The sequence below is a fragment of the Diadema antillarum genome, unplaced genomic scaffold, assembly GCF_040938485.1.
Source record: "Diadema antillarum isolate AM-2024a unplaced genomic scaffold, OU_Dant_1.0 seq00001551_RagTag, whole genome shotgun sequence".
Taxonomy (NCBI): domain Eukaryota; kingdom Metazoa; phylum Echinodermata; class Echinoidea; order Diadematoida; family Diadematidae; genus Diadema; species Diadema antillarum.
In genome coordinates this window covers 90,412-105,164 of record NW_027272280.1, presented here as the reverse complement: position 1 = coordinate 105,164, position 14,753 = coordinate 90,412, and the positions used below count along the sequence as shown (strand labels likewise).

Here is a 14,753-nt window from a genome sequence, read left to right as displayed (position 1 = left end):
TTGTTTCATGTAGTGACGTCTCGCAGAAGGCAGCATTGAAAATTTTGATATATTGCTTTCATTTTGTGTCGATAATTCATTTCATTTCAATTCATTTGTTAACTTTCCACACAAATCATACAGTCAGTGGCGGATCCAGACGGGGGCGCAACTGGCGCAGGCCCCCCCCCCCCCTTTATTTTTCGTTAAAAACAAAAGAAATGAAAAGAAAAAAATGAAATGAAACCCTGAAGTGATACCAGAAATATTAGTTGCGTTCCCCCTTCACAGAATTGCTGGATCCGCCCCAGTAGTACAGTGTCGTGTTTACAACATCCAACAATGACAATGTGAAGTAACAGATAAATTATAAGTTATAAGTTCAGTATATACAAATAGCATTTACATGGCGCAAAATCAATTTAGATCAATCTTGAGTACATTACATTCATGACAAATATGGTCGAGAATTCTGTATCACTTCTATTTTATGCATCATTTTATGTCTCAGTTGTGAGTTGAGAGTAGTCAGTGTGATTTATAGGCATAGTGTCTGCTAAAATGATTATATAGTCTTTTGACTATAGAGGGAGTACTTTATGATCTGGACAAGAAGCTAGCTGGACCGAATTAAAGTGTGTTACACTTGATTGCTCATACTCTATTGACTAGACTTTGAAGAGTGTGTGTATGTCTGAAAAATGTGTGTGTAATATCATGGAGGTTGTATATACCTTCATGTTAGAATGAAAGGAAGCTTATTTCAGCAGGGGCTTGGTTTATTGTGTGTGTTTAGCCTACCCCAGACGGCTGTTCGGCTGTGCGTGGGCAGCCTGCTGTGTGCTCATTGCTGGCTTTGGTCACATGGTTTCCTTCTAACCAGTCAACTGGCTTGGACAAGCCTGACTGAACACATAAGGCTTGGGTTTGAGGGGGGTTGGCTCTCTAATCTCCCTCGCATGTGGGTGCGTGCTTGTGTGGGATCACTGTGGTTGTAGTACTGCTGCAGTGGAGTGTGTTGCTGGAGAGCGAGCAGAGCTGTAGAGTGAGCGGGAAAGGAACTGGCCAGGGTGTGGTGTGGTGCATATGGAAAAGCGGAATCTACTCCTAGCAGGGAAAATACAGGAGCTACTGGACGTAGTTTTGCTGGTGGATATTGATTTTGCTGCAAGTTCTGTCGAGTTGATCACTTGTTGGTCGTGAGGAATATACTTGTGGGCAGCCCCTCCTCAACTTTTCTACAGTTTGACAAAGTTGATCACAACTTTTTCAAGTGTCCATATTCTTGGAGTCAGCCGCTGGCTTTTGTAATTCCCACAAAGTTTGTGATTGTTTGATGAAAAGTGTTGAGGAGCTGCTCTGAGGAAATCACATCCATAGAAGCATTATGAGTCGGCCATCGAGTGCTCGCCCCAACAGCGCTAGCCCCAGGCGCCCCATGTCTGCCAGCGGTAGTCGACCATCCAGCGGCCGCCCCACCAGCGGCCGGCCCCGCACTAGCCCGAGAGGGGGGTCCGCTAGCAGCAAGAGGCAAGTATAATCATGAACGAAGAAAGAAAAATGGCTGCCACTAGATTGTGGGCTGCTTTTGAATGTCCTACAACTCAAAGTCTATAAATACAGACAAAGTATATCAACACACATGCACATAACATGGGTTTCACTGTGTGTTGTAGTGTACTTTGTGGTCTGAGCCATGCCATGCATACCTACAGTATCTATCGCTCACTCAGCAGGTGGTGTGTATATGTTGTGGTTACACTTCAATTTAGGAAATACCTCTTGCATTCCATGCTGTGAAGGTAAAGAGTTGATCATAAGATTTGTGTCAATCAAATAATAAGCCTCTTTTTCCCCCAGTCAGATTTTCCTTGTACGGGAGTCTCTCCAGCATACCTATACACACTCACAAAGTATACATTGAGCATTACCCTATGCTACGTACAGTGCGGCACTTGGCCAAACTTTCAAGTGTGCACAGTGCAGTGATTTGACACTGACTGATAGTTTGTACCCGGTATGTTATGATGCAGAGCAGAGATTCGGGTTTTAAGCACACAGCTCAAATTAGCAGCCAGCAAAAAGTTTCATTTCCTGGTGAATGTGAAAGTTAGCACACATGATTTCATATATGTTTTCAACTCAGTGTGTTTATTCAGTATTGTGCCCAGCAATAAGTGTAAATTTTATGTGTGCGCCCAACAGCCAACTTTATATTAGGTACGGTAATACTGATTGTTGCCTTCAAGGGAGCAAAAAAACTTATGATATTGGCGTGATTTGCAAACAATTTAGATCACAGATTAACCTGGGAATGAGATGAGTACTCTACTCTCACCTTCACAGCATTGAGTGCATGGGGAGAAAAGTGGGTTAAGTTGTTCCCAAGGGGACGGAAAGTAAAATGTTGAATAGATGGATGGTGGAAGAGCGGGGAGAGTTAGCACCGTTTCATGCTTTGACTCCGCCCCCTCCCACCCTCCCTCAAAATAAAACCCTCACTCTTGACAACAAACTTGGCAATTCTAGCTCCGGATCATCGAGACGAAGCGCCTCTCTCACGAATCTCTCGGGGAGTCGCAGGGAGAGGAGGGTCTCCTCCGGGTCCAGCTCGGGAGGGTAAGTACGGTCATGTTTTCTTGGAGGGCATGTATGTAGTGATACGTGGGAGCTCCACTCTATCCAGGTTAAAGTTTTTACCTTATGTCACCTTTGTTTATCAACTTTGTGTACCGGTAATCCATGTATGATACGTTTGTCCATTACGTATCTATCATGCCTATTTAGATTCAGCTTGCTACCTCCTCCTCCTTCTTTATTTTTCTCTTCTTTTTTTTGCATTTTACTTAGGAGAACAATGTTTTTCAATGCATCTTAATATCTGGTAATACTCTGTAGAATATATCTTTTTCCACTGATGTTGACATGAATGACCTCTCCAATTTTTTTTTTCTTTTTTTAATGGTCAAAAGGTCTCATACTTCAGCACCACTGAAATGCCATAAACTCTTTATTCACTGGCAGTCAAGCTTCCATATGCTTACAATCTTCTGGAGGTCTGGGGTTCGAATTCTGGTGGAATCCCATTTTCTCAGCTCAGTTTTTCACTTACAAACTTGTTACACTGATAAGAGTGTGAACTTTTCCATTTTTATCCGGGAACTGCCTTGTGCTAGTGTAACAATGCTCTCTGTGTATAGAGTTGAGTACATTGTGTGTTTGGTTAAATTCACTCGTAGACTGTGTATGGCCACATTGACCAAATGCTCAACCCTGGCAGTATCGTAATGCCTAGTGGCGTGAGACAGGTGCCATTAAAGTGTATCCTCTCAGAATGTGTGTCATCCTTTTATTTTATTTTTTTAGGTTGGGATTGGGGGGGAGGGGGAATGTAACGAGGCGGGGGATGTTTAGTAATGAAGCGATCAGTCAGGACAATATGTTGGGGCTCGAATCATCGCGAGCGGTACATAGGCACAGACCTACGAGGAGCGTTGGCAGGGCCACGGTGCGAGAGGAAACGTGTCAGCTTCCTGATCCGGGGAGGCTGGGCAGGAAGAGAGGGAGAGAGAGAAAAGGAGTAAGCGCTTCCGGCTCAAATTACAACGGGTTGTCAAAACCTTTTTTTCCCTCATTTTTGCCCTTTGCGGCATTGTCACCCTGTACTTGCTCTGATAACAGTGGCCCAATTCTCACACAATGTTGGTGTGTGGCGAGATTTGGAGAGATTAATTCATGTCCTTCATTAGCCTCACATCCAGCCCTTATATTTCATTTCCCGCGAATGCTTCATTTCAAGTTTGCGAACTGTATAAACCGTGCAGTGAGTTTCCCCTTGCACTGGTCTCTTAAATCAAATGTATTCATCTGAGGCGCTGGGTAACAAAACAACCTGTTTGTATGGGGTTACATTGACACCCATTATTTCACAAAACTGTGCACTATACTATAATATACTATAACCTTTACAACATCGGTGCAGAAGGTAACTGAGCACAGACTGGTAAGCAAAAAATACCCCTATCTTGCATATATTAGTGCCATTCACACAAAGTGTCCTTCACACTAAGTGTCCTGGTTCTTTCATGAGAAATATGATCTTTAATGGTACATCCAAGTCTAGATTATGTAGACTATATCACATAGAGTTATGTCACTTCTGGGAAATGTGATACATGTGTATCCGAAAAAAGAGAAGGTGAATAGCAGAAACCTAAAGTGAATCAATTTGCAATGACAACTAACAGCTTAGATCAAAGATATTTCATCAAAGAAGACTGTATCATGTGCTTCGGCGTTGGTGTTAACTGATGTTTATAGTGAGGACCTTTAAATCATTGATTTTATTTCAGTTTTCTTGGACAGGCATAGTTTGTGCAAGAGTGGTTGATGAGTTCAGGGGGTGTAAATCAATAAATTGAGGGGCCATCATTGTATGCGTGGTCTACATGCACAATGGCGTAATCCGTCATGCAAATGAAGAGACGCGCGGTGACTCTCTTCCTTTCTATAGTTGACCCAGAAGCCGTGTTTGAAATTGTGTACACTGAGTCTTCTAAAGTGGAGTAAACATTTCAATGAAGCATTACAAAGCTAATACAATTTACAATGTAACCGTCCCTGTTTAAATTCTTAAATGGGAAGACCCCTGTGCTGTCATTTATATTTTATGGTTCATCATTATCTGTCCAATAGTAATGAAAAAGGAAATTAGATGTAAAGTACCAGATGGAAAGTTTGCAATAGTGATGTTGCCATGGCTACCGAAATCTTGTTCTCCAAATTCCACCTATACCCTAGAGACAAAATACTTATTTAAGTGGCTGTAATAGTTTTTGTTTTATTTCTTTTGAAGAGTAGAAGTACCTCCATCCAAAACAATGTCTCCCCCCATTTTTTTTTTCATGCCATAGTTTGCTAGTTTGTTGGTTGGTTTTTTGCACGTCTAGCAAAGCAGAAACACATGAGCTCTGATTTGTGTGGATATCCACAGGAAGTAGGCCTATAGCATGGGTAGAGACTGTGCTTGTGAAAGAGAAGGGGTATTTCCATTAATCAGAGTTTAGATGCCAAGTTTAAACACAAGAAAGAAAGACAGTAACTGATTGACAACTAATTTGTCAATCATTTGCAAGAAAGAAAGCATAGATCATGCATGGCTCCCTCTCTGCAATCCTGCTTTCTTCTCACTTGATAATGTCCATATGGAATAACACAAACAAACAAACAAACAGACAAACAACCACATATTTTTGAAATAGTAATGATTAAGGTAATATTAAGATTATGGCTACCAGGGTGTACAATTGTACAATCCCGTGCAGCTTAAAGTTGTACAATAGTGACAAAAATCTGTAGACCATAAAGTACTGCAAGTGTGAGGAATTATTGTGCCGGATCTGATGAAAGAAATGTACAGAAATAAATGTGAGAAGATCTCAAAGTGCAGAGAAGTTTACACATTCGAAACTTCAGCAGGCAAGCTTGTTGAAGTTATGACTGATGTGGGGAGGAAGGGATATCATCGTTTGTCGGCTGAAAACTGCCGGAAGACTTACTGGTATTTGCTGTGCAGTGAATGATTAATCAATGTTTGGAAATGCCGTGATATGTGCTGTGAGCCGTGCCCCAGGAGTTTCAAGGAAGCAGTCTTACATATCACATATAACATCTATCTGAGATACATTACATGCATATAAAATAACGATGTATTTTTCCTGCTTTTGGGCAATTCAAAGATTCAGGAAATGGGTCAGGGTTTGTATATATTTCAAAATTACCACCGGCATTCTGTTCTTTTGCGCATAGATTAAAGATTAGCCTGGAAAGTGTGCCAATGAAACAGTGAAGTGTTTGTTGTCATTTGTATATTGTATTTGGAACATGAACCCTTGCCAGATTGCCTTCTTTATGATGCACTTTATTTCATCAGTACTTCTATGTACATAAGGAAATAGGATCAAGAGAAATATCCTGTATGATGGCTCGTAATACAACCAGACAGAACTGAAACTAAGTTGATTGAAAAATACAACAACAATGACCACTGTCCTTTCCAGGTGTCTATTGAACGATGGCCTTCAGAAATATCTTGTTCTGCACCAGTATGCAATGGCATCCTTCCCCTGAAAGAGTGTGACCACAAATAGCACGAGAGCGGAACAGACCATGGCTGGTGGTATCTTTATGCTCATGATATTAGGTCTATATACAGTACCTAGGCCAGTTAGCATACAAATTAAGTCAGTGGACATTTCCTTTACAGCTTGATACTCAAAGAGTCCAGGTACTGGAGTTTAAAAGAAAACAGAAAAGCATTGGTGATGGCAAAGGATTGTATAAAGTTCCTTGTTAACTACTTGTGATTTGGTTCATGTATGTATTGTAATGAGCCCCAGTGGTTGAAAAGAATTACTACCTGAATGACTTGAAAACAAAGGGTGGGGTCCTGTTGGGGGGAGGGGTCGGGGCTGTTCTAATGGTGTTGTTTTGTCATTTTCATATCAGTGATCGACAACAAACTCAGTTCATTCAGTTGTAACGTCTTTCCAGACATATTATATCATCTGAACAACCCTCTCTCAGAATTAAATATCATAGGTAGTGAAAGGGAACGTTTATGTTTCCCCCAGTATCCAAAATTCAAGCTTAGTCACTCCAAAATACGAAACGTATCTGGTATTGCGTTGAACATTTCAACATGGAGTTGTCACATGGATTTGACTGCTATTTTTAACACAAGGCAATATCTTCATTTGTGAAACCCCCAGGATTCCAAGCAAAGGCTATAAATCAGTTACTCCCACTGCCAACCTGTGTGTGCATTATACCGATGGTATTTTGAGGTCATGGCCTCCAGGGGATTATATGTATATTCCACTAGTCATGGGAAGGGTTCAAAAATAATCTTCCACCCTATTGAATTTGTGTGCAATAAGTTGCAAAGTTCTTCCAAGAAACATGTCTGGCTTTGATATCGTGATTTGCCTGGATACTGAGTTTTCGTGGGTAATATGAGATCAAAAGCGTAAGCTAGTTTGGGTCGTAATACACAACTTTTATCCAAAATGAATGATCTAGCAACCTTTCCGTTTGATAACGATTAGGTAGAATGTTACATAGTGATTGCTTTTGCCCTAGCAGTAGTATTTAGCAACAAATGTACGTGATTTACTCTCACAAGGAAGATTGATGGTTGCTTCTATGGCCTGATTTGTTATTGATTTTGAAACATTATGCAGCAGAACTGCGATTGGGTATCCTCCAAGATCACAATACTTTTGGTGTACCTTTTTGGCTAATATTTTACATTGTCGTCATTACCCAACTGAAATTGTGGTATTACAGTATGATAGCACACATTTCTTTATGCATACCATTATGTCCATTTTAGAGCGAAAATGGACAGTTTTTGTAGGCATTTTGAAACTACGTTTTACCTTTAATCAGTTATGAGCTGAGCAGGATGAATGACATCATATTATTTGCTCAAAATGCAACACCCACACCTGTACTATGACTTGTGAATTGAGTCTACTACAATGTAGAACCTCTTCCGGAAATCTTCTTCAACTAGGGGCGATCAAAGTACAAAGTTGTGTCTCGATGCTGGCTGGCTGGCTGGCTGGGTTTGTCGGAGGGAGGGAGAGGGGTGTGGAACTACACATTGTAACACAGACCTTGTTCAAAACTTTTCAAATCTGCAATAAATGCACAGTAGTGGCAGATCGAGTGCTAGACCGCAATTGTGAGGGAATCATCGTCAGCCAGACACTTTATGTGAATTAGCTTTTGGCTTTTCTGCTTTTTGTGTGCAAGGGCTGTCATGCGTTGCATATGGGTTGGGTTCATTTACTGGAGATGGTTGCATGGGATTGTTCAAGTTTGTTAGATAAGAGAGTTCATCTCTGCCTGTATTTTTCTGTCTCTCCTCCCTCTCTTTCTTTTTCTCTCTGGCTCATAGACTCCAATTTACAAAAGTGGTACAAATTTAGACCATGGTCTGAAATAAGCTGGAAATATAGGCATACCAGGTACCTTTGACATGCGCATATCAACGCACGTTTGTTAATACTGGACGCCTGTTGATACATGCAATCTGCCAATCGTATTTACATGGAAAAAATATGTGTAAACCATGGTTTAACTTTAAACCACCTTCGTGAATCCGGACCTGTCTGTCTGTCAGTCTTTCTGTCTTTCCCTCTCTCCCTCTCTCTGTCTGAGACTTCTTACCCAACCCTAACTTTTTTATTGCTTTTTCCTCTTGATTTCTTGTTGATCATGAGTTTTATTAGCCTTCATGATGGCATGTGTTGGCTTGATAAGTGGGTTCGTACCTGGCACACTGCTGGTGCATACCAGCAGAAAATGTGTAATCATATCTCATTATTACGTGCCCCAAGCCATACACAGACAGACATACTTTTCATAGAGGAATGTGTGCGGAGGATCCATACTCAATGACAAATTATAATGCATCCGCCATATATAGGTGCACAGTTACTGAAGCCACTGTGATGCATTCCAAGTACAGCGAATATGACGCGAGTGTGAAATTGTTGATATTCTTATATTTCGAAAGTGTTCTTTTTTTTCAAAAAGTGTATTTCAGTATATCCAAAAAGATGTGAGGAAGTCTGATTGTCTACAAACAAACAACAACCCCCCCCCCCCCCCCCACCAAGTCTCCCTGATTCTGTGGAAAAATTCATAAAAATGTCTCTGGGCCTTTGTAAACGTACCGAGTTTGCTTAATTTGAAACACAATTGCAATTACGATTCAAATCATCGTTCGTTCACAGGGCACAAATTATAAAGGCTTCGCGAATTCTGTTGTTTTGAATTTCAGAGCGAGGAGGGGAGGTTTGGCTTCTTTCCATGTTCCCATCAGTCACTCTTGAGACTTCTTTCAGTGGGAGTGATTGGAAGGTCGCCATAATCTCCCCACCCCCCCCCAAAAAAAAAAAAAAAAACAAAAACAAACAAACAAAAACATGATTGGAGTTCAGTTACGTTCACACACTAGTTTTGTTGCTTAATTCTGATAAAACGGGATTGAAAAACACCTCTGGACCATCATTTTAATAAAACGCGATTGCAATTAAGTTTCAAATCACCCTCCGTGATTCCAGTTTGCATTCACGCTGCAAGTTTGCTTAATTTGAAACACAATTCGAGTTTGATTAATTACAATCGTGTTTCAAATTGAGCAATCTCGGTACATGTGAATGCCCGAAGGTCTCTTCAGGTCTGGATAAGAGAATTTTTAAAAAAAAGGAAGAAATTAATGATATGAAAGTTATGTTTGCCCACTGAGATTCATGTAACATACTAGTATCTCCTATTGCTCTTTGGGTCCCTCTGATATTGATGGGTAAATGTTGGCAGCCATGTCCCCCCCCCCCCCCCCAATTAAAAAGCAAAATACAGTGGAAAAAAGAAATAGAAAAAAAAGAACATCTAAGAATGGAGTTGGAAAGTTATGGCAGATAAGAGAATCGGACAATAAAGAAATTGAAGATATGCTGTTATATCACAGAGTTGATTACATAATCCTCACTTTAGTATCAAAGAATGGATTGTTAATTTGTCGTAGTTCTATAGCTCCTGAGATGATGAAGAAACTTTGCTCTTCGGTCCTGACTGTCCCATTTTTTCTTCTCCCGTTTACATTTTTAACTGTTCAAGCTCCCGTGCGAGCCATGTTCTATTTACTTTCCCACAATCTCAGTATTTGAATAATCATGCTATGCACACATGAAGCTGTGCGCTGGGAGCTACTTCTAGTGTGTAACATTGATCTTGAGAGTTTTATAAGTAGTTTGTATTATCGCAACCACTAGAATTGTATTCACTAGTCATGGTCTAGTACAATCACTGTTATTGATAGCATTGTAAATTGTATGGAAACAGATTTGCTCTCAGAGTCAAGAGTAATAAAGTATATGGGGAATTTATATATAATTTATTATATCACATGGTGTCATTTAACAAATACTGTTATCTTGGTTTCTGGTGTATGAAAAAACACTTGAAATGCATTCATATTTTAACAGCACATTATTCAGGTGTTCTTTACCCTCATTGCGAAGGAGTGAGCTTGAATAAAAGCTGCATGGGATCAGAGCACAAACTAATCTCACTTTTTGTGGTGTGTATTAATCATATGAAATTGTATCCTGAGTCTACAATTATGTATAAAAACAAACAAACAAACAACAAATCAAACATGGGGGTTTCCAGAGGACAAGAGCATTAGTTAATGAGATGAGTGGTTGTTTTTTGCGCCCATCCAGGGCCATGCCAAGCAAATAAAACAGGTTGCAGTACTGATGATTACATTAATCTTTTGTTTTTAGTGCACTGGCTATTGGTAAATGTACTAAAGGAATATTTATTCTATTTTTTTTTGGGTAACATTTATGAACATGTATTTTCAAAATATGCTTATCTCGAAACAGTCCTATAAATGAAAAAAGAACAAGAAAAAATGTGCTGGAAAATCTTCTTTTCAAATCTAGATTAATTTCTATCATTTACATATATGCCAGTGTCAAAAGAGATGCTGTGAATTTGAAACAAATTTATTTTGAATAATTCAGACTGTGATATAAAATCATCCCATTTGTGACTAAAAAGTCTTGTAAATCAAGTTGTTATCAAGATATGTGGTAGCATGATTTGCAATTTTGACCCTTTGCAATTTAAGATGCAAGTTGCCCAGCTATTTGTGATGCTGCCTTGCCTGGTAAATGTGTGCCTCAATATTGTACTTGTTTGAATTTTTATATGACAAAATTGGCTTTGGAAGCCAAAATGGATGCAATGAGCATATTGCATGATTTTGTTGTTGTTATTGTTTAAATGTTTGATTCGTCAGACTTGATACCTCTCCCAGACAAACCAATTCATGTGATGCATTGTCTCACTCCCTACTTTTGCATTAGTCAGTTTATTGAAGGCAACAATGCATGCTCCCTGCAATATCTTCAGAAAGACATCATAACACTTTAATTTACCGTCGGAGAAATCATTCAGTAAGAAATTATATTTTAATTATTGTTTGTTTTTTGTTTTTTTTTTCTCTCTCTTTTTCTCCATCTTTCCTGCTGCTTTCATCATCTACAGATTCCAGAAGGAGCCTCAGTACAATGCTGGTAAGATTTTCTGAAATGTGATTGTAATTTTTGGTCACTTTCAATACAAATTGATGCTGCTTTTTTACTTTAAAATGAAAGCATATGATATATACAGAGCTGTGTAGAATGTAGATTGCAAAGTTTAACCCTGTGCTGGTTATTAAAGCACAGTGAAAGTATGGAATACCTGATATGTTTCTTCATCATTTTGCTTCTGAGATATGGAGTATATATATATATATATATATTCCTTTGTCATTCAGCTGTCCAGATGTGGAATACAGCCAGTATTTGGATATCACTGATTTTTGCTCAGTGTTCTGCTGGCACCATGGGAATGAGAAAGCGAAGATGACAGAAAGTTGCAATGTATGAAAGACTTCAAAATCCTTGGCTTTAATCCAGCATAGGGTCGAACCTGTATTATCAGTACAGAGAGAGCTGCCTATTTGGCCGCGGTGCGAAAAACCTGCCTGCTTTGCTGCTGTTCATGGGCAAAATGTGACCTCAGCCAGAGTCAGGGATAGGTCAAACGGGAGTGACACGATTGTTCGTAGACCTTGTGCCATAATGATGCAAAATATAGCCCGATAAGTCATCATCTATTTGCATATACCCCATCCCTATCTCCCACTCTCAAGATATTTAAAGGAGACCTCTTGATTTTTTTTTTTTAGACTTTTGCATTTCAACATCAAAATTGGTTATACTGAGCACAGAGTTTGAGAATTTATGGTGATTAGGATGAGGAATAAGAATACATTCAAATTTCCTATTTAACAAATTATAACAAACAAGGATATTGACACAGCAGTCTCACATAAGAATGCATGGTTAGATGTTATGGGAAGTATAACGAAAGAAGAAAGAGCATGTAAATCAAACACTTGTTAAGCAAGCAATATTGTATATAATAATGTAAGGGAATTACATTGCTACAATACTGGAATATGTGAGCCGCTTATGTCATCATCCTTGTTCAGTGGTTTTTTTCAGAGTTTGGTTTAGCTGCTCAAGGACCACCATAAATTCCGCAAATCTATACATGGCACTATTGATTTATGTGCTACTTGATGTGAAATTATATAAATTATATGAAATGCCCCTTTAAGACACTCCTGCACTACCAAAATATAGTTTCCCCTTTAGAAATACTGTAGGGTCATAATCGCTTGAAAGAAAAGAAAAACGAAGAAAAAAAAAGGAAGAAGAATCAATAAGCCTGGAGCTCAAATCAAGGTGTTGGCAACTTAGGTAAAATTATGATGCAGTAACACGTAGTTGTGACTTGCAGTGGGCTTGCATATATTTACTGATACTGTATTGCCTATAGCTACCTGCTCTAATTTCTGTGCATTTCTCATTGAGAATTGCTTTTGGTGCCTCAGCAAAACTAGGGGGGGGGGGGAATCAAAATTTATAGAATTTATTGAACAGAAATGCTCAAATGTTTAAAACCACAGGCAAAGCCTATTACCAAAAAAAAAAAAGAAAAAAAAAAGAGAAGCCTATTAGCAAAAAAAAAAGAAAAAAGAAAAAAAAAAGATGAATGCGTATCCCAGAGGGAATGTGTATGTATAACTGTGGAAAAAAAAATAACCAAAATGGGTTTAGCTGCATTGTATAACCGCCTTTCTTAGCATAACTGACAGTTATTATTTATTGGTAGTAGTTTGTGTTTAAGCTGCATTATATTGTGCTTGTGTATCAAGATTTCTTATCACTGTGTATAAAAACTTATCATAATCACACTTCACAGGAATTGGCTTGCATTTGCTGTATATTATACAAGCATAGAAATAGACTTGCTGTTGTCTGTTTTTTCTCTGTCCCTGTTATCATGTGTATTGTTGAAATCACTGTTTCTTCTTGATATTTACCCTTTGCTGCCTGTGCTGTGTTAAAAAAAAAAAAAAAAAAAAAATATATATATATATATATATGGCGTTTTCTGAATGCATATTTGTTGTGATTTGTTTGTCTTATTGTTCAAACCCTGTCTGTAATCTCGCTTCGCAATGCCTCCCCCTTCACCCTCTCCCCTTGCCCCTGTGTGTATCCTCTCCGCCTGCCCGTTTAGCCTCTCATGCTTCGTACAACAGTGGTAAGTCTTGAACCAGCGTCCTGCATGATGATAGCACGGAGGCACCTTTACCACATGTCCATCGCCTCTCTTGCACCTTTACAGAGAGAAAGAGATTTTTTTCCATCGTCTCCATGCAAGCATTAGAGGAATGAACTATTAACATGCTATCATTTTATAATTTTTGTAAAAATTATTTCAGCATGCTTCATTGAACAAATAGTACTTGAAATAATTCTTTATTCAAACAAACAATAATTTTCATTGCGGCATGATGTCAGATGAGCCACTGTTCCACAAAGATGATAAAGGTTTGAAAAAACAAACAAACCAACAACTGATAATGATATAAATGATAGTGATGATAAAGTATGAAGATACAGTACTGTCAGGAATGCTGATATTATGGTTATAAAGTTAATATTAGGATTATCAATATCAATATTTTTCATCATCATCTTTATGGTTAGGAGACATGAATCAAATTTTTGTAGATATTTCTCTGACAAATTTTGTAGCCCATTGATAAAAGGAATATAATGACATTATGTACCACTCTAAAGGGTGAAGTGTTTTTCCATTGAAATTTACGTGGTGCCTGAATATAGTAAAAATGTTCCTTTATATAAAAAAAAAGAGAAAAAATAAATAAGAGCATTGTCAGTTTATCGTTTGATCAAATGAGCTTCGTGCTTAGAAAAGCTGTACCTCTCTGTAGCGTTGAGATAACATGAATTAATAATTATTAATGAGGAGGGAAATCATCATATCATTCATTCAGACAATAGAAGTGGCATGTGACACCCGGTGCATGTTTTATGGCCAGTGCTTCTGATCTCTGTTGCTACGGATGAAGTCGTCACAGATTGACACTAATTGGAAAATGTAGGCCATCTTCACCGTCATTCGGACCATTAACCAGTAGATTTACCGCTGCATAGAGGGATCTGTACAGCAGAATGAAGTACAACGTTGTCTCTTCACAGTTGTAGAGCCATAGGATTTTGCAAAATTGTTAACCGCTTTACCAGCACATTACAGATTGCACGCACACTTTTCACATAGGTGTAGCAAAGTTAGGACTGAAAATTGACCCAGAATGGTCGCCCAAAGCTTGCCCCAGACTTGCCCCACATATCAACAACAAATGCATGCAGGCTATTTGAGTATCAGAATGTATTGAAAGCCTGGAATTGACGCAGTGAAGAAGATACGAGTTGGTCCTCAAGAAAAAATATTCATAAATTTGCACACATTAGCAGACTGGTCCATTTGACAGCTGTGATTGTTCTCAACTTCTCAACAACATTGCAATCAATAACCCATCAAAATTATCAACAATGTTAACACAGATAATCTTGTTTTAAAGCGAGATGCATGTTGCATGACAATGCGGATAATATTAGTATTTTGCACATTACTGGTAATGAAACATTTTGGGGAAGGGAAATAATACCTTAGTTTATAATTCATTACATGATAGGATAAGAAAGAGCTGATAAAACAGTTTGCTGCATACATGACAAAGAACAAGTTGGAATTTCTTCTCT

At 38.7% G+C, this 14,753-nt stretch overlaps 1 protein-coding gene across 1 annotated transcript in view; it reads left to right on the top strand.

Annotated features, from left to right (window-relative positions):
• The first annotated feature begins 1,138 nt into the window (after positions 1 to 1,138).
• LOC139710660 (77 kDa echinoderm microtubule-associated protein-like) overlaps positions 1,139 to 14,753 on the top strand; it is a 48,149-nt gene continuing 34,534 nt past the window's right edge. Inside the window, exons 1-2 of the mRNA XM_071622583.1 lie at positions 1,139 to 1,509; positions 11,110 to 11,138. Coding sequence (XP_071478684.1) covers positions 1,367 to 1,509; positions 11,110 to 11,138 — 172 coding nt within the window. The 5' untranslated portion in view covers positions 1,139 to 1,366. The remainder of the gene's footprint in view (positions 1,510 to 11,109; positions 11,139 to 14,753) is intronic.